At 42.4% G+C, this 27,202-nt stretch overlaps 3 protein-coding genes across 6 annotated transcripts in view; 2 read left to right on the top strand and 1 right to left on the bottom strand.

Moving 5' to 3' along the window:
• Nucleotides 1-145: 145 nt before the first annotated feature.
• si:ch211-255i20.3 (transmembrane emp24 protein transport domain containing 9) lies at nucleotides 146-4,051 on the top strand. Its single transcript, NM_001200495.1, is given in 5 exon segments — nucleotides 146-379; nucleotides 1,488-1,576; nucleotides 1,757-1,882; nucleotides 2,784-2,930; nucleotides 3,756-4,051. Coding segments are annotated over 5 exon segments (642 nt in total). The 5' UTR covers nucleotides 146-249; the 3' UTR covers nucleotides 3,906-4,051.
• Nucleotides 4,052-5,131: 1,080 nt separating this feature from the next.
• LOC108268500 (probable E3 SUMO-protein ligase RNF212) lies at nucleotides 5,132-12,938 on the top strand. 2 transcript variants are annotated; one of them, XM_047157015.2, is made up of 13 exons: nucleotides 5,132-5,274; nucleotides 5,918-6,029; nucleotides 6,258-6,319; nucleotides 6,416-6,490; nucleotides 6,628-6,684; nucleotides 6,779-6,837; nucleotides 6,924-6,983; nucleotides 7,210-7,268; nucleotides 8,456-8,552; nucleotides 8,732-8,774; nucleotides 9,460-9,523; nucleotides 11,145-11,214; nucleotides 12,285-12,938. In XM_047157015.2, the coding sequence occupies exons 2-13, from the start codon at nucleotides 5,921-5,923 to the stop codon at nucleotides 12,430-12,432; spliced, it is 903 nt and encodes a 300-aa protein (XP_047012971.1). In that variant the 5' UTR covers nucleotides 5,132-5,274; nucleotides 5,918-5,920; the 3' UTR covers nucleotides 12,433-12,938. The 2 variants fall into 2 exon arrangements, with proteins under 2 accessions (XP_047012971.1, XP_047012970.1); XM_047157014.2 differs by having other exon boundaries at nucleotides 12,282-12,938.
• An 8,002-nt stretch (nucleotides 12,939-20,940) lies between these two features.
• Nucleotides 20,941-27,202, bottom strand: part of fgfrl1a (fibroblast growth factor receptor like 1a) — a 41,170-nt gene continuing 34,908 nt past the window's right edge. For all 3 annotated transcript variants that reach the window (XM_047157012.2, XM_017474919.3, XM_017474920.3), the window contains 4 exons: nucleotides 25,847-25,924; nucleotides 24,386-24,670; nucleotides 23,298-23,651; nucleotides 20,941-23,086 (listed from right to left, as the gene is read on the bottom strand). In XM_047157012.2, the coding sequence (XP_047012968.1) occupies nucleotides 22,695-23,086; nucleotides 23,298-23,651; nucleotides 24,386-24,670; nucleotides 25,847-25,924 (1,109 nt within the window). In that variant the 3' untranslated portion in view covers nucleotides 20,941-22,694. The remainder of the gene's footprint in view (nucleotides 23,087-23,297; nucleotides 23,652-24,385; nucleotides 24,671-25,846; nucleotides 25,925-27,202) is intronic.

The raw sequence follows: 27,202 nt of genomic DNA, 5'->3' as shown, positions 1-27,202 counted from the left end.
AAACACTCCTAAAATAAAAGTTCTCCTCTATGAAGCAGAACAACTATTGGTTTACTTTATCACCTTTAAGCACCTGCTGTGGTCTTATCACTCTTTTTCTTCTAACCTTGTTTGAGTAACACTACGCCATGCAGGTGGACGTTTCACACGTACGCCGTCGTGTTCGCATACGACTATCCGTCTCGTACGTTTCTTAGCATTGCTTTAGATGTACCGTTTATCTTTTTTGAAACCATAACAATAACCAGGATGAATTTAACCCAGACCTGCCTTCTGATATCGTGCCTGGTTATCTCGGCTCCGGCGATGTTCTTCGATTTGTCGCAACAGAGGGAAAAGTGTATAATTGAGGAGATTCCTGAGGACACCCTTGTCACAGGTAAAGAACGTTAAGGATACTGCTTTTACAATATCCATTAACATACGTTCTAGTCGTTTTATTCTTTCGGCTCCGGGGTGTTGTTACACTGTTATAGATACGCTGCTGACGCCATGCTTAGTTTAAGAGTATAGAAAATATCCCGAATATAGTTTTTGTTTTTTTTTTAATGTTATTTCTATATTTCCAGGGTATTTAAAGCGGGTTAAAGAAGACACATACTGTACCACACAGAGATAACAATAGCTTTAAATGCTTTTGATAGAAGCTAAGATTGGAAAAATGGGGGATAAAAGAAAGAAAATGGATTTGATTCTATAATCAAATTATTTTTCTACTCTGCCGTTCCGGCTTAATGTGCTCTTTAATGCTTTTTTTTTTTTTAACGTATATTATGAAATCATAAGCTGATTTTCATTCTGTAACGCTTAAAAGTGTTCACAGTCGGTATGAAACAGCTTCCAATAAACAGTGCATTATAATCAATCGGAATACAAAGTGATGTCATGTTGTTGTATGAAAATAATCTAACCTGAAGTGTTTTATTCCTCTTACACCACGGCAATTTTCCAATAATTACGTCTTCTTCTTTTTTTTTTAAATATATTAACGAATGACACGTTTTATTTTTATCTGTTTAAAGTCACACGTAATTTGCTGGGACGTCCAGAGCAAGTTAGCTTCTGTTATCGGTTACATCGTAGCACGTGTAAACAGTCGCTCTTCCGTTCTCTTCTTTGAAGTTAACAAGACAAAACGAGTTAGCCGTGTTAATGAGAAACAGGAAAACACACAGCACTCTGCCCTGAAGACTTTCCACTGGCAGTGTACTTACTGACTCTTACAAAGTGCTGACGCTGGAGACTCCTTCCGTAATTGTTATAATAAACATTTCTTCCCACGACGACTCGCCGTGTCGACACCTTCCTTTGTTAAATAACAACAGGTTTTAAAATCTGTTTATCGTTAGCTTTAGATGGTCAAGAATCAACACCTACAGCTCTTATTCAGTCAAATAAATAATAATAATAATAATAATAATAATAAAATAAAACACACACATACATTATGCAAACAAAGTAAGTTTGAAGTCTTGTCTTCCCTCCAGGTTATATCTTATTAGAGCTCTGGGATAGAAAAGAAGACCGCTCTCCACACCTTGGATTAACCATCACTGTTAAAGACCCTAATCTTGAGGTTGGATGCGATTCATTACATGGTAAAATATATATTATACGTATATATATATATATATATATATATATATATATATATATATATATATATATATATATATACGTATAATATGTACATACATATTTCTGCTACTTGGCAGCAGCATTGAGTTTAACCCTGGCTTTTTCCGAACGTTTGCAGGTATTGTTGATGAAACGATTCGGCAAATATGGAAAATTCACTTTCACGTCCCATTTCTCGGGTCAGCATTTCCTGTGTATGAAATCAAACGCTACAAGATTCTCTGTGTTTGCGAACGAGCGCTTGGTAAGTCAAGGCCAAACCTGTGAATTATTGTACATTACTTTTACATTATACGCGAGTACATCTCTAAAATGCTCCACGTTACCTTCCTGGGTCGTTTATTTCGGTCCTTTGTTGACAACGCTTGAGACGGTCATATCTCACCTACATTTCACATGAACTAGAGTGGAGGTCACTCCAAGGGTGAAACCAAAGTAAATACTCAGAACTTTTTCTTTCTTTCTTCTTCTTCTTCTTTTTTTTTTTTTTAAACTGACCTTGCTATTCAATTAAATCATGTTTTTCCCCCAAAAGCAAAACGTTAGGACTTACCATTAGGAATCTAAAGTGAATGTCCTACTATCCGATATCACATGTTTCCTTTTGAGTCTGGTTTCTCTAAAAGTTTCTTCCTCATTTTGTCTCAGGAAGCTTTTCCCCGACACTGCCGTCTCTTGTTTGATCATTGTGCATATAAATATTAATCTACATCCAAATTCCTGTCATTTATCTGAAATAACTGGCAGTGTAGTAATTTATGTTAACAACAGTAACATACAAAACACACACAAAGACCATCCTGTTTTCCTTATTATGAGTAGACTGGGCTACTTAGGGCCCGCTCGTACTGCAGGTCTTCTTATTCGTGATGCTATCACGGGTTTTAGCACTGAGGAATCACCACCAGGTGGTACTGTTACAGATATTTGTGTACAGTAGTAGTAGTAGTAGTACTTTAATATCTGAGCCAACAAAGTGTGCGTTGTGGGCGGGGGTTGGGGGACGCTAGTTACTGACACATGCTTGTAATACTTTTACTCTGGCTCGCATGAAGAATATTACTTGTTATGCTTAAGTTTTAGTTTCTAAGAACACTCACAAATTATGTATGAAAGAAGCCTTACCGTAGGCTATCCCTGTACAGAAAGTGCATCTAGACGTACAGATGGTGGAACACACCATCGATCCCAGCGCTGTCAAGACCAAAGACACCATTGAATCGGTGGAGTTCAAAATACAGCACCTGATCAGCCAGATGCAGTTCATCAGCAAGCAGCAAGACTTCGAGAGGGTAAGGATGGAAGGAACGAAGGAAGGCGACGCGACCCTACACTCGAAAAACTTCAACTGTGACGTCCTCAATTTTTTTTATTTTTTTTTTGTGCTGAAACATTTTTTTTTTTACACGTTTCTTTTCAACACTCAAATATATTGAGTCATTAAAGCTGTGAAATATACCTTGTGAATTGAGGCAATGTACGTAAAAAAAAAAAATTAAGTCGATCCGAGTAACTACATTTAGTACCATGACACATAAAATCGAGTAGATATCATTAAAATCGTAAGTTAATGCGATATCAACGCTAAATCAAAACCAATAATAAAAATGAGTAGATATAATTGAAAATCTATGTAGATGTAACAGAAAATATAATGTGCTACATTTATTAAATGTTTTTAACTGAATTTCATTCATGCTAGATTTTTACTCATTATATATAAAAAAAAAAAAAAAAAAAAAAAAAAAAAACATGACTCGTGTCATTCAAGAACGAGAACCATTGCGCCACAGAGCCCACAGCATGGGCATCACTTCTTTTCGTGAAATAAACCTAAATAATAACCTAAATAATAAATGTAAATTTGAGACAAAATGAACGGTTGGATTTTTAACTCAAACAATCGCTTAAGTGATATTGAGATTTTTTTATTAATGTAGTATAGCTTTTTTTATTATTGTGATATTTACAAAGCCAGTGAATTTTTTTTTTGCATTTGATAATAACTACTGCGTACTGAAAGAACAATGGGATTGATTCTGAGCACATTAGCAAAACTGTACCTTTTAATGTGTGCGAACTGAATTGAATGAACTTGTTTTTACTGTTAATCACAGGGACGTGAGGAAACATTTCGCCAAATGAGCGAAGGAACAAATGGAAATGTTTTGTGGTGGGCGATAATCCAGACCGCACTACTACTCACCGTGGGAGTCTGGCAAATGAGAAGCTTGAAGAACTTTTTCATCGAAAAGAAATTGGTCTAACAATTATTTAGCTAGGGCTAAATTAGTCGAAAGTTAACATAACTAGCAAAGATTAGCCATCTGTCATATAATATTAGATAACTAAATAAGTATTTGGCTAACTAGTGTTTGTCTTATTGCATTAAATGATGTTGTTCTCAACTACGTTTTTGACTTCCTACCTGATTAATATAATAGTTTTATATAGACAACACAACATTATCCCAACACAAACCCAAATACTACAATACAACATTATCCAAACACAAACCCAAATACAACAACACAACATTATCCCAACACAAACCCAAATACTACAACACAACATTATCCCAACACAAACCCAAATACTACAACACAACATTATCCAAACACAAACCCAAATACAACATTATCCCAACACAAACCCAAATACAACAACATTATTACAACACAAAATCAAATACAACAACATTATCCCAACACAAAATCAAATACAACAACACAACATTATCCCAACACAAAATCATATACAACAACATTATCCTAACACAAAACCAAATACTACAATACAACAACATTATTCCAAAACAAACCCAAATACTACAACACAACATTACCCCAACACAAAATCAAATACAACAACATTATCCCAACACAAAATAAAATACAACATTATCCCAACACAAAACCAAATACAACAACAACATTATCCTAACACAAAACCAAATACTATAACAACATTATCCCAACACAAAACCAAATACAACAACAACATTATCCTAACACAAAACCAAATACTATAACACAACATTATCCTAACACAAAATCAAATACTACAATACAACAACATTATTCCAACACAAAACCAAATACAACAACATTATCCTAACACAAAATCAAATACTACAATACAACAACATTATTCCAACACAAAACCAAATACAACAACATTATCCTAACACAAAACCAAACACAACATTATCCTAACACAAAACCAAATACTATAACACATTGCCCAACACAAAACCAAACACTACAATATAACAACATTATCCCAACACAAAACCAAATCAACTATCACATCACAAAAACAATTAGGACAATGATGCTGTTAAAACCCCCTGTTATTATAGTCTAAATTCCGTGTTTTTTTCAGACATGTTTATATGTTTTTATATTTTGCTTTGTGTTCTCGTGATCAGAAGGCAGTACGATTCCAAGGGCGCTGGCAACCCAGTCATGCACGCTCGCGCGCTTCGGTGGCGAAAACTATTTCACGCGCGTCGCTGAGTGACGACTTGACTTGACTAGCCGCGTTAGCCTTTTTCGCTAAAGTGAACACACAGTAAACGGTCCAACTACAGCCCGGTGGAATGGTTATAACACACAGAACAACCCAACAGCTGTGGTATTTCCATATATTATTTAGTGACAAAAATGACCGGACGCTTTAATAATCTACTCTCTAACAGGAGTCAAACATATTCTCTTCATTAACAAGCAGCTTGCTAGCCGAGTCTGTGTAGTTTACTGACAGATATCTAGTCTTCTAACCTGGAATAGCTAAATATTTGATATTCATATTTATAAACTTTAATATTAATCTTTATGTGATCTTTAACGGCGTCCATGATTTATTTGGTAATGAAATTACAACTCGTTTAAACGTTCTTTTCTACCCGGGACTATTTTCACTGGTTAACTACATTACCCAGAATGCCGTTCGAGTCATTTAGTTTCATTTTCTTGAAATGGCACACATGTCAGTCATTTTACATTCACGTATTACAAACTTATTTTATGATATGTGTTTACATTCAGTCCAGTTATTACATGTTTAATGTCTGCAACATAAAAATAACAAATAAAAAAACGGAAGAAAAAGTGCTTATTATTCAGTATCGCTGAATAATACTGAACATATCCTGAGCAGTCTGACAGTTAAGCACTGTGAGACTCTTCTATCATTGTGCCCAATGGGTTAATAACGGTTAATATACCGTGTAGCTATAAAATATAATCTGTATCATAAAGTGCATGTAATCGTGCAGAATATGTCCGCGTGGATATGCTGTAATTCGTGCTTTAAGTCTCCAGGACCGGACGTCCACCTGGCTCTGACAAATTGTGGCCATATTTTCTGCAACATATGCTTTCGAAAAGGTAATTTATCTCCTTCAGTTATCTAGTATTAGTTCTAGTATGCACGCATGTATGTATGTATGTATGTATGTAATGCATAAACAATGAGTTGACGCTTTATAAGGTACACACAGCATACTCTTACTAGTTGCAGTCATTCAGTGGGAATGACAAAGAGGAATGTTAGTAGTGTATGTTTTGTAATTTTTTTGGGGGGGCGGATATTGCTTCCTTTTTGTTATTTGGCAGGAAAAGAAGGCGAGTGTCTGATCTGCAAAGCGAAATGTCAGCTGTCTCTGCTCTCAGACAAAGTAAGTAGCATCAGACTTTTATTGTTCTGTTGGATTTATAATACCTATGTCTACAAGTATTAGAGTTATAACATATATTTGTTGTTTTTGTTTCAGAGCAGCTCAGAGGTCAGAGCACTCTTCTCAGATATCAGCACTACTGCCGTCAAATACCTCTCAGAGATAAGCAAGGTGAGCGTAACAGTGGTCAGAGCATCGAGTAGTCGAGTGTAATCGGGTATTCGTGACGTCTCTGGACGCTGTGAGCGCTACGAATCTGACACAGCGATCAAGCAGACCGTTTTTGTTGCTGTTTTTCAACTGTTTAGGTCTTGCAGTTCCAGGCAAGACACCAGAAACGGTTACTATCTCACTACCAACACAAGGTAAGAGTTATGTGACGGTTTTATTTCCACCTTTATCGTTGTGATATTAAGTGAAGACGTGTCTGATCAAACGATCTCTGTTTGTTTTTAACAGAGCGAAAAAATGAAGGAGACTCTAATCAAAATGCACCAAGAGATGAAACAAATGTCGAAGTGAGGATTTCGATCAGATGGAAAATTCCCGTGAAGTAGAAACTGTTCCGTAAATCCTGGCTAAATGTTCTTTATGTTCTACGCAGAAAAATTACCGAGCAGAAGGCCTACATATCAAAGTTAGAAGTAGCTCTTCAGCAGCAAAGGTATTGCTTCCTACAGCTCTACAATGGGAACTTAGTGCTCTTAATACGGTCTGAAAAGAGTAAATTGGGTAAATTCAATTATACTTTATGTAATACAGCTTTTTATTGTAAGGGATTGATAAGAGTTTGGTTTAAAAAGGGGCCAGTGAGTTTAAATGCATTTAGGGGTTAGAGTGATGCAGAAAAAGCTTCATGATGCTTTTATACAGTATGTGTTTTTCTCCAGTTCCAGAGTGGGATTACAGTCTAACAGGGATTTGCATACCTCCGGTCGTTTCAAACCAGGTAAAGCATATCATACGGTACGTTCTCCCTGGAGAATTATCGGTGCTCTTCACGAAAATGAGAAAATTCAAGTATAATGACACTTGCAGTATGTTATATTTTGAGCTCAGACAGTCAGGGGCCGTGTATAATTCTATTTTGACATTTCTAAATAGTGTGATTAAAAAATTTTTTTTAATTATTTCAAATTTAGTGGCAATTTCACGAAGCACTTACCAACATCACTGAGAACACTGTATTGTTCACCAATGCATCACCATTGTAGAACACTGAGTGGCGCACGGTGGCTTAGTGGTTAGCACGTTCGCCTCACACCTCCAGGGTCAGGGGTTCAATTCCCACTGTGGCCCTGTGTGTGTGTGTTTGCATGTTCTCCCTGTGCTGTGGGGGTTTCCTCCCAGTCCAAAGGCTGATTGGTGTGTCTGTAGTGTATGACCAACAACCATCTGTATGAATGTATGTGATTGTACCCTGCGATGGATTGGCACCCTGTCCAGGGTATACCCTGCCTTGTGCCTGATGCTCCCTGGGATAGGCTCCAGGTTTCCCCCTGAAGAAGGATAAGTGGTCTAGAAGATGGAACACTGAGTTTGTGTTTCTTTAACCATTTTTCTTTTTATTTGCCTTATGGTTTATTGGCTTAAGACACACGTCACAACCTGGAATTATGAATTCCATTAAAAAATCCTTTTGGATTTTATGTAATGGACCTAACAGAATAATCCAAATTGTTGAAGTGGAATGAAAAAGCTCATCTTTGTTCATCTTCAAAGTGGTAGGCAAGTTGTGTTGATCGAACGGTTTTTGGTTTACACAATCCAACAAAACCAAAACAAAACAAAAAAAACATTAAAATCCATTTTAATTCCAGGTTGTGATGCAATAAAACAGGAAAAACACCAAGGAGTTCATGTTGAAAGTCTGAACCGTTTGGCAGAAGCAACCAGGTTCGGGGGATTTTATGCTTAAAAACCTGGGCTCATTACCTGGGCTGTCAACAACCATCTGTAAACTTCTTAGATTGAATGACAAATGTGTGCTTTTTTACCCCAAGGAAACAGGTATAAAAAAAATAAATAAAAAAAAAGGAGTTAGGATAATCATTTTTGTTAGAACGTTTGTAGTACGTTTGTTTGTGCGTTTGTATGTTCTTTTGATAATCCGATAAGTTGGTTTCTTTTTCTAAGGGTACTCATCTTCTCCAACTTCATCAGCGCCCTCAGTGACAAAAATCCCCTACTCGTCTCCAGTGTGTCTGTCCCGCCACGCATCCAGGACAAGCCTGTGAGTACCACATGGACCACATCCGATGTTAAAGCAGTCTAACTAACATCAACACAAGGGGGCACTCCTGAGTTGGCGTGAAGCACAAGCAAACGCACAAAGCAAATGAAGTGGCCAGATTGTGTGCTGTGTAATCAGTGTCAACTATTAGTGATGCTTATGTCATTATTTTCCTTCAGAACTGAAAACATGGACATTAACAGCAGGGCTTTTTCCAGTAAAGTAAGTCGATAAGTCTTTAAAAATACTCACTACCTGTCAAACGTTTGGAGACACGCGACTGTAATGTTTCTCATGATCTTGAGCTGAAGGTGTACGGCTAAATGTTTGAAATCGGTGACGTAGACAGAAGTATAATCGTGCCGACGCATTCGTTTCTTTCGTTAGAAAACTAACTTTTTTTTTTGTAAAACAAAATACGTTTTTAAACGGACGACTCGGAGAGAAATATTCCCGAAAAGCAGCCGATAAGAGTCCGGCGTAAGTGTGAACTCCTTTAACACCGTTTAAAAAGCATCTCAGGGAAATTCCTCAAGAAATCCGTCGAGAAAAATGCCAAGAATTCATTTCTGGAAATTCTAGGCAAAAAAAGTGGGTCATAACATAACATAATTCCCATTGTTCCATTTGTGTTATTCCAGAGTTTTGATGACTTTATTATTATTATTATTATTATTATAAAATGTGGAAAATAAATAAAAACAAAGAATGAGTGTGTCTAAACGTTTGACCGGTGGTGTATTTATTGAAATATAACTAAACTCAACCATGCCCAAATGACCAAGTTATTCTTTCTCTGAATCTATCGGATTTCCATGTGTAACATGCTACAGTGTTTACAAGAAGTCAAATTTATCATTATCTTGATATAACCATCATTTTTCTGAATTCTTGCTTTCCCAAATAGCCCTCAGTGCCTGGAAGCGTTTCCAGACTTTGTCTCATCAGCCCACCACAAGATGGCCGGATAGGTTAGTCTGTCAAATATTGTTCTGCTGATGACACTTTCATCCCCCCCCCCTCCCCCGCAGTGGATTCTGTGAACTGTTTCAGAAGAGCAAGATTAAGAGAACGCTAAATAAATTAACAGTGCAAGTATTTAAAGAAACGTGTAATCCAAAAAAAACAACAAAAAAACAATATATACACAATTTTCCCAAATGTCCTGGGTGAATATTCATATTCTATTTTCACTCGTTCACTGTTTTAGTTTGGTACCAGAGCGAAACTAATCAACCAAACATCAGATGTCAGACAAGAGTGGGCCTCATTTGTTAAGCTGGATACGAACAAATTTATTCCTAAATCATTCGCTTTTAAAGAGCTTGTACGCAAGAAGCACCAGTTCGTTCGGGAAAAAGTCGGAATCCTAAGAGAGCTCCCGACTTTTTAAAAAAAAATGACATCTTAGCAAGTGGAAATACTTTGAATGTAGTCCGCTTTATCTAGTATTTTATATTATAAGACCACGATGAAGAAAATATTCTCCTCTGAAACCTATTTCAAGCCTTTTGTACTCATTTCAAACTCGAAATACTCTCGTTCTCTCGGCAGATCATCCTGCTCATTTGAAGCATTTATTCTAGAAAGACGTGAAATACTCCGCCGACAGAACAGGAAAAGTATCAGCTTGAGTGAATGAGTAATAGAAACGCCTAGAAATAGGTTTAGCGATCTCATATTTGGTTTATTGTAACATTCGAATAAGAAATACCAGATCAATTTGAGTATAGTCATGACTATATTCGAGATATTTTCACTCGCTAAGATGACTTTCTTTTTCCGGCCGTGTGATCCGAGGCTTCAGATCTTATCATTTGGGATTTATTACTGCAAATGTATATACAGATGACATTGACAGGTGTAAATTGTGAGACCCGGTCGTTTCGTATTAATTACACGGACGGATCCGTGAAGGGAGCGCGATAAGACTAGCCGTTCAACAAGGACACGACGCTGCTGTATACAAGGAGCTAGAGTTAAGGCGTGTCGATGGTAGCCAAGCTGTAACAGAGGAACATTTCAGTGCACACCACGCTTAGAAAGAGATCTTCCACCTTTTAGTCATCATTCTGTCATTTTCATCTCCACGAGCTTTGCCTTTTATGGGGCTCTGTGGGTATCGGTAAAGCAGCTATGCTGTGAATGCTCGTGCTCCCATGAGTCTGAAGAAAATCGGAGTTACAGAGAGTTTTATAGATCTGGCAGGATTTTGTAGTTTGATTTGGCCTACAAACATTTACACAAGTCCTCACTAAAAGATTGATAAATGAGCTCCGTTGTCTTGGCGAATATTTGAGTGAGCAGGACAATTATGTACATTTGTAGTTATTACTCCTTCTAAAGAAAGTCCTGGTTTGCAGTTTGTTTGTATGGAACTGTATAATATGTGCAGTACTTGGCATACAGTCGGTACACAGGCTATAATTATAATTAGTTATAATTAGAAATCAAGCTGCTAATCCACTGGATCTCAGCCTTCCCTCAGCCGTGGACCCCTAGCATATTCTGATTGTGCCTCATGTATATATTGCAGGAAAAGAAAGAAGGGTGCAAGCAATGGGAAATTAAGTTCTAAATCTTCTCCTCTAGGTACCATTCACCACAGAACACCAAGTCAGAGCACTATGGGTAGCCACTCCATACAAAGTGCCGATGTCAGGTAATTTCCTTCCAGATCAGAGAATTAGACGCAGATGAATTTAAGATCCGAAAACCATATATATATATATATATTGTGTGTGTGTGTGTTGCAGCACATATACACTCACTGTGCACTTTATTAGGAACACTGTAGCAATACTGGGTCGGGCCTCCCTTTGCTCTCAAAACAACCTCAATTCTTCATGGCATGGATTCCACAAGCTGTTGGAAAAATTCCTTTGAGATTCTGGTCCATGTTGACATTGGATACAGTTACGGTGACTGGGAAGGCCACTGAAGAACACTGACCTCATCGTCAGGTTCATGAAAGCAGTTTTGAGACGAGTTTTTGCTTCCATGCTGGAAGTAGCCTTTAGAAGATGGTAAATCGTGGCCATGAAGGGATGTACATGGTCAGCAACAATACTCAAAAAAAGGAACTGGCATTCAAGCCATGATTGATTGGTGTTAAAAGGTGCCAAAAAAGTGTGCCAAGAAAACATTCCATCACCACCATCACACCACCTCCATCATCCTGGACTGTTAACTCAAGGCAGATTGGGTCCATGGATTCATGCCGTTGGCGCCAAATCGTGATCCTACCATCTTTGTGCCTCAGTAGAAATCGAGATTCATCGGACCAGGCTACGCTTTTTCCCAGTCTTCACCTGTCCGGTTTTGGCGAGCCCATCCTCCTCAAGGTTGTGCATTCTGAGATGCTTTTCTGCTCACCACAATTACACACAATGGTTATTAGAGTTACCGTAGCCTTTCTGTCAGCTCGAACCAGTCTGGCCATTCTCCGTTTACCTCTCTCATCAAAACAGCTTTTCCGTAAACATCACCAGATGTTTTTTCTTTATTGCACCATTCTGAGCAAACTCTAGAGACTGTTGTGTGTGAAATTCCCAGATCAGCGGGTATAGGTACACTCAACCGGCCCATCTGGCACCCAGCAATCAATCTCGCCACAGTCAGAATCACAGAGATCACAAAGGCCCCCCCGTTCTGATGGTAAAGTGTGCAGTGAGTGTATATTGGTTGTGATGTGGGAGCTATGAGATGTTTTTTTGTTTCTGTTTTCAGTAGAGTGCTTTCCAGTAGCCTGAAGGAACCCACGTTGGCGTCCTCCAATAACACACTGTATCGCAGAGCAACGCCATGGGAAACGCCCATATTCAAAACGCCCCCAGCTTACAAATACCCCTCCATGTCCTCTCTGGGACCTCGGCCCTGACATATTATAGCGACGATCTTAAAATATCACAAGTGACTACAGAACAAGGGGGCTATTCTTGTACAGCTTTACTATGATGCTTCCCTGGAAACACAACAGATTAAACCGAAGACAAGTTCTTGTGTTCAACCATCTGCAGAAGGACAAGAATATACATATGCAAGCCTACGCATAACAACTGTAGCAATTTGTAGCTTCCCCTTTGCTCACACCACAATAGTTTCATATTAGCCAAGGCTTCAGGGTATGATATAATAGACTTTATGGGTTTTTTCTTCCCTTAAACGTCTGTGTTCGCAGTAATCAATCACAGACGTGGCATGAGCGGGCTGTGAATGTGGATTTTAATATGATGTAGTATGATTCATTGCACGTCAGCCGCACCTGTGAATCTGCACGGAGAGAGCGTTTTATTCTCCAAACTCATAAATACCATATCACTGAATCGTTTGAACCCTGTCGCGCGTTGACGATTCGGCATATTAAAGTGATGGCTTTGATTCAGACACGCTTTTATTTAGTTATTTATTTATTCATTCATTCATTCATTCATTCATTCATTGGCGTGCGGCGTAAACGAACGTGAAAATCTTTCTGACTCCCTGAAAGCGCGCGCCGCATATTTTGTGCTGAAAAGCAGAAAATCGGGCGGCGAATTACAAACGTCAAAGTTGTCAAGCTGAGCTGAGAAGCATCTTTGATATTGTGCTTGAAATATCGAGGGGGGGGGGGGGGGGGGGATGTACGAAACGGAACTTTGAGCCAGCATGAGTCACGCCAGTAGCCCAGTCCAACTTCCAGTCCCTGTGAGGCATGTGGTGAGTCAGACTGCTGTGTGAAGAGACATGCAAAACATAATTGTGTCATCGTGCTAAATGGCTTGTGTTACATGGCAGACACGACATATTAGCGCAACCTCGGAAGTCTTTGTTTGATCTCTGTACTGCCTCGAGGTATAAATGTATCTCCTTACATCGCACAGTTCAGCCTGTCACAACTGCACTTAAGATTTACAGAGTGGGATGGCAAGTGCTCAAACCCTGCACGTAGACGTTTTTTTGGGGGGGTTTTTTCATTACACGGAGACATCTGACAGTTAAGTTGCCGGAATCGGTGTAATTGGCGGACGTTCTTGATTGGTAGGAGATCGTTTCTGGAAAGAAAGAAGAAAGAAAGAAAAAAAAAAGCACTTAGGCAAACCCTAAAATTACTCTACAGCCAAATGAGAGTGCTGTACGAAATGAGAAAATCTAGCGACAGCTATTACACACTGTTAGATAAAAGAAAGGCGTTGCGTAACTCTTAGACGAGTTTCTGAAAGAGTTCAACGGGAAACATTTATCTTTGTAAATTGAAGCTGATGCCGCAGAAAGATCGTGCTCTTGAAGCGATCTGCTTCTGATTCTTCGCATCACACTGTATTACAAATCGCTCTACACTTAACAATGTCTTTCTGTCTTACCTCTGTGCATGTTAGGTTTGCTCTGGTAATGGCACATCTGGTAGCTGTTTTCTCCTGATGTGGTGGTATACTGTGTGCGCGGGCATGTTTTCATGTCTTGGTGGGGACCAGATGTCCCCATGAGGATAGGAATATCTGACGGTTGGAATATTCTGACAAGGAAAACTGGCTTTTTTTTTTTTCTTTTTTTTTTTTTTAAACAAACAAAAAAAAACGAAAGGAGAATTTTTTTGTTCCTGAGATGAAGGTTAGGTTTAGACAGCATTCATGAGCTACATTGATAATTATGTATTATTGGAGGTCCTTGTAAGGATAGTAAGAAGCATATATGTGTGTGTGTGTGTGTGTGTGTGTGTATGGGCGAGAGAGAGTGAGAGAAAGAGTGTATGTACAATAATCACGTCCCACGATTGCTAGAACAGGGCAAAACAATCTTTGCAGGCAGTTACATTTGCAGACTGCTCACCTCGATGGAATGCAAAGGAAACTCACAAAATCTTGCTGGAACCTGGCGATCAGGAAACCAGCCGTAAACCCGAAACACTGAAGATTCCGATTGTCATATTGTCCCATTAGGACAAAGTCTACCCAGTGATAATACTCCGCTGTTACATTCCTTTTCATAGGAATATGTAGTAAAAAAAAAAAAAAAATTTTTGTATATAATTGTGCAGTTGCACTCGGGAACCTATAGAGGGAGTTAGAGGAAGAGTTGCTTGGTAGTACGTATAGCTGAAGTATGGGCATACGTACACACGCACCTGGTGCTCATTAGCTCCATATGCCGAGGTTGTATTGGTACTGGCCAACCTGCCTCTGGCTTTGGACTTCAAACAGCACGAATCTCATGCAGTCATTATTACTCTCTAAATAGTCTTCGAATAGGAGATCGAATCCGAAGACAGACAGGAACAAAAAACGTCTCCACTAAAGTTGGCACGGACAGTCTACGGCGCGTTTTCACGGCGCCGCTACGAACCGGTGGCCGAGCATTAAGTTACACGTTTCTAAACGCAGCTTGACGAGCCACTCAAATGGCCGTAATTGAACATAAGGTTACACATGTTGGGCTTTTTAAGCCCACTCAGACCGAGAGGAGATTGAACAATGGCTTAATTGTATCGTACAGATGGTCAGGCATGCAGTGAGCAAGGCGTAAAGCTTCTCGTGACGGAGTCACGGCGAAGCAGATTGGATGTGAGAGGCAGACTCGAATAGACTGGAACTCAGGAAAGCAGCAGGTCCAAGAAGCCTAAAAACAAACCGCTATACTTATCTTTATCCAAGAGGAATAAAGTCAGCCTGGAGATATATATATATATATATATATATATATATAAGTATATCAGTTGTGAAGTAACCGCTCTAATATTCCCTACTTTATGGAGAGGAGTTATTCTGAACGCAATAATAAATAATTATGACCCTGTTCGTGATTATTCGACGATCACTGTTTATCTTAGGAAGTAATCCAATCTAAATACACGGTACGGTTTTAGTTATCGATTGGTTCAGTTGCCCGGTAGCTAAATTAAACTTAAATGCAATATAATACAAGGACATCTGTAAATAAAAGAACAACCATAAATAAAGAATCAGACATGACCACATCAGACATAGTGGCCACTATAGAAGAGAAAAGGAAAAGCTATTCAGTACCACACAAGAAAACGCTGTCACGGTAATGTAAAAGCAAACATCGGACAGCGTAACCACATCAAACGCAGATAATGAATCGCTAAAGACAAACACACACACACACATATGGCTTCTTGTGTCTTGAATGAAATCGTCCATATCGTGCCGCGTAATGGTACGCGTCAGACATGTTCGAGCGATTATGTACTCCATCAGAGAACTCGGTTCAAGATGGAAATGAGTGTGATTGTGAGTTATTAGGTATTAAGGTCAAATTAAGGTCATTTAGATGAGCGGAATTGAGATGGAAGTCGGTCTTGGCCGTGCGCAGGTACAACTTTCGAATGGAGAATAGAAAGACACTGCCAACAATAACATTAGGAAAGGAAGTGCCAAGCTTCGTTGGCACCAAATCCATCAAACCCTGGCACAGGAATATACAATAAACATCTGATTACATTCACATTTATTCCTTTTGGCAGGAGCTTTTATCCAGTGTGACGCAGAACACAATCCGAGCGCAGAACGGAGCAGTTGATGGTCACGCTCAGCGGTCCAGCCGTGGCTCCGGGGGAGTCGTGGAACTTTCAGGTCACAAATATGTTTGTGTATTGAAGGTCGCACAACCGCTCATTTTACCAGTCGATTAGTAGTTAAAAAAAATAATAAAACGTACTCGACTGCTCATCTTTTCCGTAGTTAAAGCGGATAACTGTTTCAGGACGCGGCTGATTTTAGGCTGTGTATTTATTTGTGCAGCGAAGAACGAGTCACTTCGGCTGACGGTCACACTCAAGCCACAAGGTGCGGAACCCCGTTACAGTTTAACGATGTGTATGGAGGACACGTTTTCCTCAGCGGCGTTTAGGAGGTTCTTCCGACACCGTCGACTACAACCTCGGTAGCATCCGGAAGCTATTCTGGATCGGCCCGACGTGCACCGCCGATACGAGTCTAAACTGGCCGAGCGGGATTGGATGAGCGATTTGCAACCCGCGGCTCCGAAAGCGTTCTTTTGCGCAATTCACACGGTTTTATTTCGCTGGAACAATTACAACTTCCTCCTGGAGTCGTCGGTTGAATAACCAATCCATACAAACCGATGTCAAAGTGTCATCGGTCCGTACATCCACCCGTACCCGTACCGCTTATCCTAGACAGGGTCGAGGGCGAGCCTGGATTCTATCCCAGGGAACTCGGGGCACAAGGCGGAGTCGTCGCGGGGCACAATCACACGCACATTCGTACACAGTCCGGAAACGGTCTGTGGACTGGGGGAGGAAACCGGAGTGCCCGGAGGAAACCCCCGTAGCATCGTGAGAACGTGCGAACTTCGTGCACACAGGGTGGAGGTGGGATTTGAGCCCCCAGCCCTGGAAGTCCGAGGCAAACATGCTACCCACGAAGCCCCGCCCCCAACCCCCGTGTTAATGGCCCATTAAAAGATTATTGCTTTTCCCAGCATCGTGTTGTGCTTCATCTACTCTCAAATATTTTCAGACTAACAAATTAGCTTTAGTCTGCTTTCTTTACTGCCCGAATGCCTCACTGTTCTTTCCAGAACCCCGATTAGTCAACATCCCCACAGCGCTGGCTAGTGTATGTATTCGTCAACTAGTTGACTAGCCTGTGCAACCCCTACTGTTTACAGTGTGGGATTTAAATGTGTGAGTGATTAATATCTACTCTACATACCACGTCTCTCTCTCTCTCTCTCTCTCTCTCTCTCTCTCTCTCTCTCTCTCTCTCTCTCTGTGCTCTTTGCAGAACATGACAGATAATGGTTGCATGTGAATAGAAAGCGGTTTTCATCACTTCACATGCCACGATTTGCCCAAACCGGTAACTCACATTCGTGTGTGTTTCCTTTGTGTTGCCTACGGCAACGAGGGCCACGCCGGTAGTTCATGGAAATACACGGCTCTGTGAAAGGGACTAGGTGCGAACAGACGCTATTGTACACGTGAAACATGCATGAACTCTCGGGCTCGGCGGGGATTTGGGGTAATTTCCTGCTCCAGACCCATCGAGAGCGAGCATCAGGCCCTCGAGCAGCTGTCATTGTGTCATTGCGGAAACAAAAATCCAAATCAGACCTTCGCTTTTGTACGGCCTCGGGCCGAACAAACGAGACGTGCCACCTAGGAGAGATAAAGCGAGCACCTCCGAAAGTCATTATTCCAAAACCTCGGCTGTTTTTACACAACAGAGAGCCTTTGTGCGATGGTAATGAAATGATTTACACACCAAAGTTCTGACCACAACATCTTGAATCGTTTATTCGCATGCAGGTAGAACTCTTTTTTTTTTTTTTCCCCCCCATGCAGTGTTGTGCTGATGTTTTTGTTTTCGCGTTCAGAAAAGGCAACGGTGCAGCGTTCTCGGTAGTCACATGGGGCTGCTTTCACACTCGTAACGAAGGACCGCGAGAATCGCTCACAGGAACATTCACTGACAGGAAGTGCTACGATTAGACTCCTAATATGTACATGTCTTATCCACACTGTTGCCTGGAGGCAACATCAATAACACACTGGGGTTCAGGGGTAAAAGGTCATGTGTGGAATGACAGGAATAGACAGACGGACAGACAGATGAATAGATAGATAGACACACACATGAACAGATAGATGGACAGATAGAAAAATATAGATAGATAGATAGATGAATAGATAGAAAGATGGATGCATAGATAGATAGATGAATAGATAGATAGATAGAAAGATGAATAGATAGATAAATAGATACAGGAAGACAGGTAGACAGATAGATAGACAGATAGATAGATAGACAGACAGATAGATAGACAGACAGATAGATAGACAGATAGATAGATAGACAGACAGATAGATAGACAGATAGATAGACAGACAGATAGATAGATAGATGAACAGATAGAAAGATGAATAGATAGATATACTGATAAATAGATACAGGAAGACAGACAGACAGATAGACAGATAGACAGACAGACAGATAGATAGACAGACAGACAGATAGATAGATGAACAGATAGATAGAAAGATGAATAGATAGATATACTGATAAATAGATACAGGAAGACAGATAGACAGGTAGATAGATAGATAGATGGAAAGATGAATAGATAGACAGATAGATAGATAGATAGATAGATAGATAGATAGATAGATGAATAGATAGACAGATAGATAGATAGATAATATGTAGAAGTAGAGCAGATCTGTCAGATGAGAAAGGGAAATGCTAGCTATCGAGCTGATAAATACTTTTTTCACTAAAAAAAGTCGTCTTTTTGATCTTTTTTCCAGATCTTTCCGTACGATCTGATCTCTCCTGTTAGTCATGCTGATGGAGGTCTGTGTACTCGAACACGCTGCACGTCTTGGTCTAAAAAAGGTTGTCCTCTTCATTTAGTCCTGCGAGTGTGCAGACATTTGCACTCCACAATAGACAGAGCATATCACACACACACTCACACACACACACACACACACACACACACACACTCACACGTACGCGATATGTCCTGAAGGTCTAAAGTTCATCGAGCAGAGGCGCGGACACGTAAAAGCGAACGCGGTCCTCTGCACGCGCTTGCTCGGCGTTTCCTCGCTGCCTCTTCAGTAACCTCCGTGCTGCTTCATCTCCGGCGTTCCTTCCAACAAAACCCGTCAACAGATGTAATGATTTCTCCCGTATCATTCACGGCACCGTACACACGACTTTCCCTGCGCCTGAGATCAATTAACGTCCTGCAATCACGCAAGCGAAAGACAATATATACGTGGCCTCGACCTGCGCTCCTCTGAGTAATTACAGGAAGTAAGCTAAACTGAGAGGACGCTCTCGGAAGGCCGGGGTTTAATGTGAGCAGCGTGTTCCACCACCTGTTCACTACGGTACCGGTGTTTTCTCTGTTCACCAAGCGCTCTGGTTTCTTTCAACCGATCACCGAGTGGCATTCATGAAAGGCAGAAGAAAAACAGCTCATCATCATCATCATCATCATCATCATCATCCTCCTCCTGCACCTTCAAAGCACTAACAGAAAACGTTTCCCCTGGACTGGACTGGACTGGACTAACACGCGACTCCAAAGGATGAAGGGAACAGGTACGGGGACGGACGAGCGGAAGACGTGCAGGCGCAGATGTCCCGCATGCGCATGCCTTTGAAGACCCCGTGCGTGAGTGATGTCAGCGCGGCTGCCGAGAGATTCCTTTCCTCTCAGGCAGAGCCTTGGCAGGATGTGTAAAGAAAGGGCCGAAAGACAACACCGAGATTAGGCTGCTTTTGTCACGGTTTTGTGGAAGACTTTAAAGGCCTTGGCTCCGCTCCCATCTTGCAGATTCTTCCCGCCCACTCCCACCCCCACCCCCACCCCTCTCTCTATCTCTCTCTTTCTTCCTCTCTTTCCGCGTTACTCCCTTTCATACCAGCAAGGTAAACATTGAAGAGGAACCGCTTGTGCTACACTATTCCAAAAGCCCCCCCCATCCCCCCCCCCCCTTTTTTATTTTTCGGCCTTTCAAACGGCCGCTTTGTCGCGGAACCGTTTCGGATTGTCTGAAAGGAGACCGAAATGCAAACAGAGGGCTCATTCTTTGAAAGGAGCGAGCAGGTATTCCCAGGTGTTGCCTTCACAGATGCATAGAGTTTCCGATGAAGGCGCTCGTTCTCCTCCACACGCACGGCTGTTCCGAAAAAAACAAAAAAAAACACGACACAAAAGAGGAGAATGTCGCAGATACGCGACCGTGGAACCGAGTGCAGCCTGGTCCTTCATTAAATACGTCTTTATTTATACATATGAAAATAAATAAATATCTATTTTTACATGTATAAATAAATGACACGACATACTTTTTAACCGTTAATATTTACCGTCGAGGTCATGAGTTTACATCCGCCTTGCAGAGTGTGCTGAATGTTCATCATTTGTGAATAATAATAATAAGAATAAGAATAATAATAATAGGGATCATATATCAAAATTGCAGTAAGTTTATTTATTATTTAGTCCTGACCTGTTTCACATAACGGATGCTTGCGTATAGTCCGCAAAAAAAAAACAATAACAACCGAATTTACCCAAACGAACCGGTTTAAAAGTTTACACACCCTCGGTCGTTAATACTGCGCGTGCGTCGATACCTGGATGATCGGCGACGTGACGTTTTGATGCGACGGTTGTTCACGGGTCCCCTTCGTTCGTCCCGAGCGGTTACACGTTCTTCAGAAAGAAAAGAAAAAAAAATTCCTCCAGTTCCGGCACACCGTTCTCTTTTCCAGCATCTTCTGCGTACCTGAGCCCCTTTCCGACAGCGGCTCGGGGACGTTGAGTCGAAATCCATCGTTTCACACCGAGGACGACCGAGGGACTCGTACACGACCGTTACAAAAACAAGACAACTTGAGCCACGAGAGAAAGAGAAAAAAAGATTGATCATTTTATTGGAAATGATTTTAACTGTGACAGACGTAACATCTTTACCACGTGAAAAGAGGCCTGACTGTACAAGATTGTCCGTACAAAGGTAACTAAAATTCTAACTTTTTTATTTTTTTTATTTTTTTATTTTTTATAAACTGCACATATAAATATTTTACACTTATGATATATGCTACATAGCTTACATCGCAGCTATATATATATATATATATATATATATATATATATATGTATATGTATATAAATATATATATATATATATATATATATATATATATATAAAAACCCATAATAATAATAATAATCAAAAATAAAACCATAATCTATATCCTGTTTTGTTTTATTTGGTTCAAAACATTTATATAATGCCCAATTTAAGGTCACAAAAATATAACGCTAGCAAATAAATTAACTACACCTGTTAACTCGGAGCGTGAGACGGGGGGGTTTTTGCGTCCGGGGCGATTCCCGACTACACCGGAACGCCGAAATCGTTCTCGCTGCTACGGATGGAACCGCCGAATAAGTGCATTAACATGGGTTCCGAAACTCGGCGGCGTGTTCTGCGCGTCCACGTTTGGGTAATCACGGGTAAAAGCGGGGACGACGGGGCGGGGAACGGCGTTCTCGCACCGTCGCGGCGTTTCGGTCCGATTTTAAAGCCCTAGCACCAGAAACACACGAAGGGCGGGCTGCCATTACTCGAGCAGTCAAAGGCATCGTTGCACAGTTTTTCATAATATAGTGGTCAAGATAATAAAAACGTGTCCAAAGGCAAACCAGTTCGATCTAAAGGGCACCTGAGAGAAAGGAATTCGTATCGTTATTCCGTACCTGAACCTTTATAACGGACATCACTAAAGACTTTTATCAAAAAAAAAAAAAAAAAAACAAACAAACAACAACCAGGCACTTGTGTTGTTTTCAATCCATTAAGTGGAGCTACACTTAAAAGAGATAGACACCTAAACATCCAACTACGTTTGCGAAAGACCGATAACGCGACGTTCACGTACCCAAGACGGAATTCCCGACCGACACGCGGAAGCTCACAGAATCGGCGGGAACTTACACGGACATACGGTATAGACTCTCAGGCGGTCAGTTAGAAGTAAAGGGCGTGTCAGCATCCGCGTTTAAGCCGAATTTGGCGTATGCAGAGTTGATGAAATAGCGTATACCTGCGAACACCTACGCTGACGGACAGTTCCGGTTTCGCTCGCGGTAATACAGACCGTTCTCGATGTCATTTGGTGCTAATGGAAAACGTTCCCGTTAAAGCCGACTGATCAAAGAGGCGGCGGTTCACGAGGCCGAAAAGACCAAGCTCAGTGTTCAACAGTACATTCGCTTTCTTCTTCTTATTCTTCTTCCATTGACCGTGCACATGGTCCAGGACTGACCTGAAAATGTGTTGTTCTGTTCAGCTTTGTGTGAAACCGTTGCTCATATTGTGTTCTCCTTTAGCCATGTCTCATGGTTATCTTGTGGAAGTATGCTCTTGATATCCCGTAAGGGAAAACGGTTTTCCGGCTCGTGCATTCGTACGGGTTCGTGTTCTCCAGAACGAGCGGCGCGGCCCGGCCCGGCCCGGGCGTTCTCGCGTGAAGACGGTTGAAGTTCTGCAGGTTCCGAACGATGCGATGAGAAACTGCCACTGGTGAGGTCGCTGTCGAGGGATGAAGAAGCACGGCTCTTGAAGAGGAACCCTGCGGGACTGTCGGGAGGCTAACATTGGTAGTGGATGTGCTGGTGTTGGTGCACTTTCCCGTCCACGTGCGAGTGTGTGTGCGTGTGGATGTCTGTGAAGATCTTCGGGTAGACCTTGGGGCCGAGCAGGAGCTGCTGCTGCTGCTGTTGGTTCAGGTACTCCTCGTAGCTCACCGAGCCCGCGCAGTCCTTATCGGCTCCCGGCAGCGGCCGCTCTCGAGGAGGCTGGCGATGGCCGTTGGCCTGGGCGGAGACGATGGCTCCTGAGGAACAGTGCTTTTTAGACTGGCAGAACCACAGAAGGACGGTGCCCAGGATGAAGACCACGCCGGCGGGAATGCCGATGATGACGGGCCAGGGAAGCCCAGGAGACGAGACCGCCGGGGCGTACGGGAAGTGCGGCTTATTGTCTAAAACATAAAGAGGAAGAGACAAAACTTTTAAAAAAAACAAAACCAAAAAAACCTTCGAGATCTGTTTGGAGAACATTTCTTTACAGTCCGTTCGATAAAATCCGTTCAATTTATCTTCTTTAATCTACTCGAAAACTTTACATCCAGGAGTAACCTGAGGATTAAGACACACTAATCTGTTGTCTTGGATTTAAGCGGCGATACAGACCAGGCAGGACGGTCAGGAAGGCGCTGCGGAAGCTGTAGCCCATAGTGTTGGCGCCCAGGCAGATGTACATGCCCGCGTCCTCCTCCTTCGCGCGGGTGATGAGCAGTTTGTTGAGGTAGGAGCCGTCGGGCCGTGACCACACCTCCCCGGTCGGCAGCACGACGAAGCGGTGCTCTCCGACCTCGATGGTCGAATTGTACTTGCTCTCGTCGCCGGGCTCCACTCGCTTGAGCCACTGGATAACAGGTTTCACGTCGCTGCGCACTTTGCACTGGAAGGACGTGGTGCCGCCGTAGTCCACCGTCGTGTTTACGGGATGCGTGCCCGTCAGGATGGGCTTGGAGTTGGTGCGTTCTGTCGAGATAAACAGCATCACTCAAGTTAAAACCCGTTACTGTTCTTCTATCTATCTATCTATTTATTTATTTATTAACGATTCCTAAAAGTTCGTCCATTGAGGTTGAGAAGGCACGTTTTTTGTTTTTTTTTGCACAGCCGAGAGCACGTTTTTCACCTCCCCCTTGCTTGGAGCAGGGCTTTGTGGAAAAGTGTGTTTGTAAAGTCAGCAGGCACAGCTGGGATTTAATCCAGAGCAGATGGTAAATGAGACGGATCTTTCTAGCGCTCTGAATTTACCACCGAACGGTAACCTCGTCGTAGTTTCGCACACTAGACCGGTCTAACCACCGAGTGGTAACAAAGCTGTTTATAAAAGCCTTACGACTCTCCACTAAACAGCGGAGACATCCCGATAATAATCCCGGTAATTACTCAACATCCATTATTCAGCGTCGACCACCAAACGACGATCCAAATGAAACACACATTTATCACAAACTCCGTTACGCCACTAATATTCCACTCGTTTTTATGTTCTCGATTTAGGTGACAGAAAACATCGGTCTGTTGTGAACTCGAGACTTTTATTGTATTTATTTATTTTTTTTAAAAAAGGCCCCTTTGTTTCGGGGCCAAACAAACAAATGAAAAGCAGACGCTGCACCTCAACCGGACACCTTTTCTCTGCCGGGTCTATTAAACCGACGCGTCCGGATTCGAGCGCGGTCCGGGAGAAGCGTACGACTTACGGATGACTTCCACTTTGTAGGTGGCGTTGATTTCTCCGGCGCGGTTGGAGACGTGGCAGGTGTACTTGCCGCTGTGCTCGGGCGTGAGGTTTTTCAGGCTTAGCGTCCATTTCTTCTTGCGGCTCTCGCCCACCTCTTCGGGCGCGAGTGGCCTGCTGTCCTTCAGCCACACGATATCGGGTCTAGGGTTTCCACTGGCCGTGCACTTCAGCCGCACCGAGCTGCCCACTGGCCGAGCGATCACCCGCTTCCTCATCTTGGCCGGCTGGGTGAACCGGGGCCGCACTGTAACCAAAGAAACCACGTTTCAGAACCTCGGGAAATTTCGTGTCCTGCATGAAATCATGGAAGCGGAGAGAAAAAGCTAGGGCTGCCTCTAGCAAATGACTAATCCACTCAGTGGAGCTGTAATACGAGTAGCATTAAAGTCAACACTGGAAATTAGCTACTTGACTACAAAAGCCCGATATAATATCGCTGTAATGCGTTTTTGAATACCGTGCCCGCTGCCAATTCGGCACGAAGAAAATATCAGCTTATCCCGAGTAAGTGTTTTTGCAGGGTTTCGGTTCAGGTCTGGGGGTTATAGACTTTCTGAAGGCACCATGTAATTTTTCACAACACTGATAATGTTACAACGAAAACATCTCGACACAAGGGCTGTAGTGAGACCCTTGCGGAGGCCGATATTATTGAGCGAAGCGCCACCACACGAGGGCAATTTGACAAAGCAAACAGCAGCTGGCTCTGACGGATTACCAGGCCGTTCGTTGCTGGCTGTTTACGCTCACAGCAGAGTTCGAACAAACAGCGGGGATAGAACGCGATAGTGAACTCGGCCTGTTCTCTCTGCCGGGTGTGACGGTGCTCAGTGGGCGCTAACGGCTCAGACACGAGACCGAATTGGACGGTGGCCGTCAAAGAGGAATGGAATGCTTCCACCCCCTCCTTGCACGATACTTAAATAGCCTGCTCTTTAGCTTGTCAAATGCAACTGCCAAAACAAAACCTGAGTCTATAGTTGGAGAAGAGTGTGATACCGGTGTAGGGTTAGGCCATGAGTGGACGTGTCCTAACTGGTCGAGGTATTTATCTAGAACTGGACGGTTTGATTGAACATAAAGAAGCAATCGCATACTATTTCTACTTTATGTTTTTTTTGTTTGTTTTTTTTTTAGCTGTCCTTTCTTCCCTATGGTAAATGATGTACATCCTTATAATTGGGAAAAGCGCCACTATGGAAATAAGTTACGTGGACTCAGTTTACTCGACTGCTCACGTCCGCCGGACCACGTTCGATTTTCCAACTGAAAACCTCCTGCGACCGGGAGCTCAAAAGCGCCGCTTATGAAACTCTCTGGCACGTAGCAAAGGATTCCTTCTTGATCTTGGGAAGCAAATCACAGTTAACAGGACTGAAAGGAGTTCAAAGGGAGGGATCAGAGAAGTCGAGCACCTTACCCAGTTTTCCTGACGGGTCAGTGGAGAACTCCGCATCTCCCGCTGGTCTGGCACCGTCCTTCCCTGCGCTCGAGTCGTCTGCACAGAGAGAAGACAGAGTGTCTTTGAAGCTTACGTATCAAAAAGACGCGCGTCCCGGCGTTCCCGCCGCTCTTTTTTTTTTTTTTTTTTAACGGAAACGCAAATCTGGCTGGAGATAAGTCGGCGGAGCGACGAATACGATACGGGAGCTCAGAGCGGCGCTACGGACGACTTTTCTCGTCTACGGGCGCCAAACGAGACCGTGAGATTTAGACGGTTTATGCGCGGAGACCCGAGATGCTTTTTTGGAGGAACTTGATACGGTCCGGATTAAACGTTGCGTGCTTCTGTAGGGGAAGGAACCTCTCCAGAAAAGACCGAGAAACTCTATATAATAAGTCAGCGCAATGAAAACAAAGAAGATAAATACTAGCGATTAGTGTGCAGGCAATTCAGAGACCTCTATTCTGTGGGGTACGTGCTCGATCCCTAAGAGCAAGCTTCGAGAGGCAAGTCGGGAGGGATGGAGAGTGAAAAGTGCGAGTGGAAATTCGGGGCCTTTCTGCTCCGGTTACATCCCCCCTCCTGCCAACTCGTCCATTCAACACATGACTGGCATTTTCAGAGCCGTCAGCTCTTTGAACGTGTCGGCACGCGGGTTTGATCCGAGAGCGTACGCTGTTTAACGTTCCTGCAGGACAGGCTCCAACCCGACCTGGGCAGAGAAAAGACTTGGCCCGTTACTCTTACAGCTTCATTACTGCTCTCCAAAACCCACTCTTCCCCTTCGCCGCGCCTCACCGGCACATAGCTCTTTTGTTCGGGTTTTATACCCGTCGGAACAATCACGCAGAAATTTTCATTGGATCCATAACAATGGATTCCGGGCTTGGCCCGCTCGCCCGCTCGGCGCTCGTAGTATGTATGTTTAGTATCATTCATAAAACTTCTCCTCAAGGCCAAAACAGCAGTTTGAGGCCTCGGGTCAGACCGTGTGCCAGTTCTCAAAACTTGCAATAACATACGCGTTCTCGCAAAAACCTAAGAACCGCTGCGTTAATCCCCCGACCCCCCTCCCGCCCCCCCTCAACGAAATCTAGATTCATGGAAAGTCAAAAAAATAGAAAAAAGAAAAAAAAAAAAGCGCACGGGTCTTCAGGTTTCTAAACAAACTTCTGTTTCCCTTTAATTAAGTTCAATTGACACCGTGGTGAGCTACATCTCACACGTCCACCAGCCTGCGGTTCTGAAAGGTTCCTAGCCGGGCGACGGAGCTGTTTGGATAACCCCTCCGCGTGTTTGCTTTTACATCTGCTGCAGAAAACGGGCCTTGTT

This window comes from Ictalurus punctatus, chromosome 8 (assembly GCF_001660625.3).
Source record: "Ictalurus punctatus breed USDA103 chromosome 8, Coco_2.0, whole genome shotgun sequence".
NCBI lineage: Eukaryota > Metazoa > Chordata > Actinopteri > Siluriformes > Ictaluridae > Ictalurus > Ictalurus punctatus.
The sequence above is the reverse complement of the archived record's forward strand: the minus strand, read 5'-3'. Positions and strand labels throughout refer to the sequence as shown.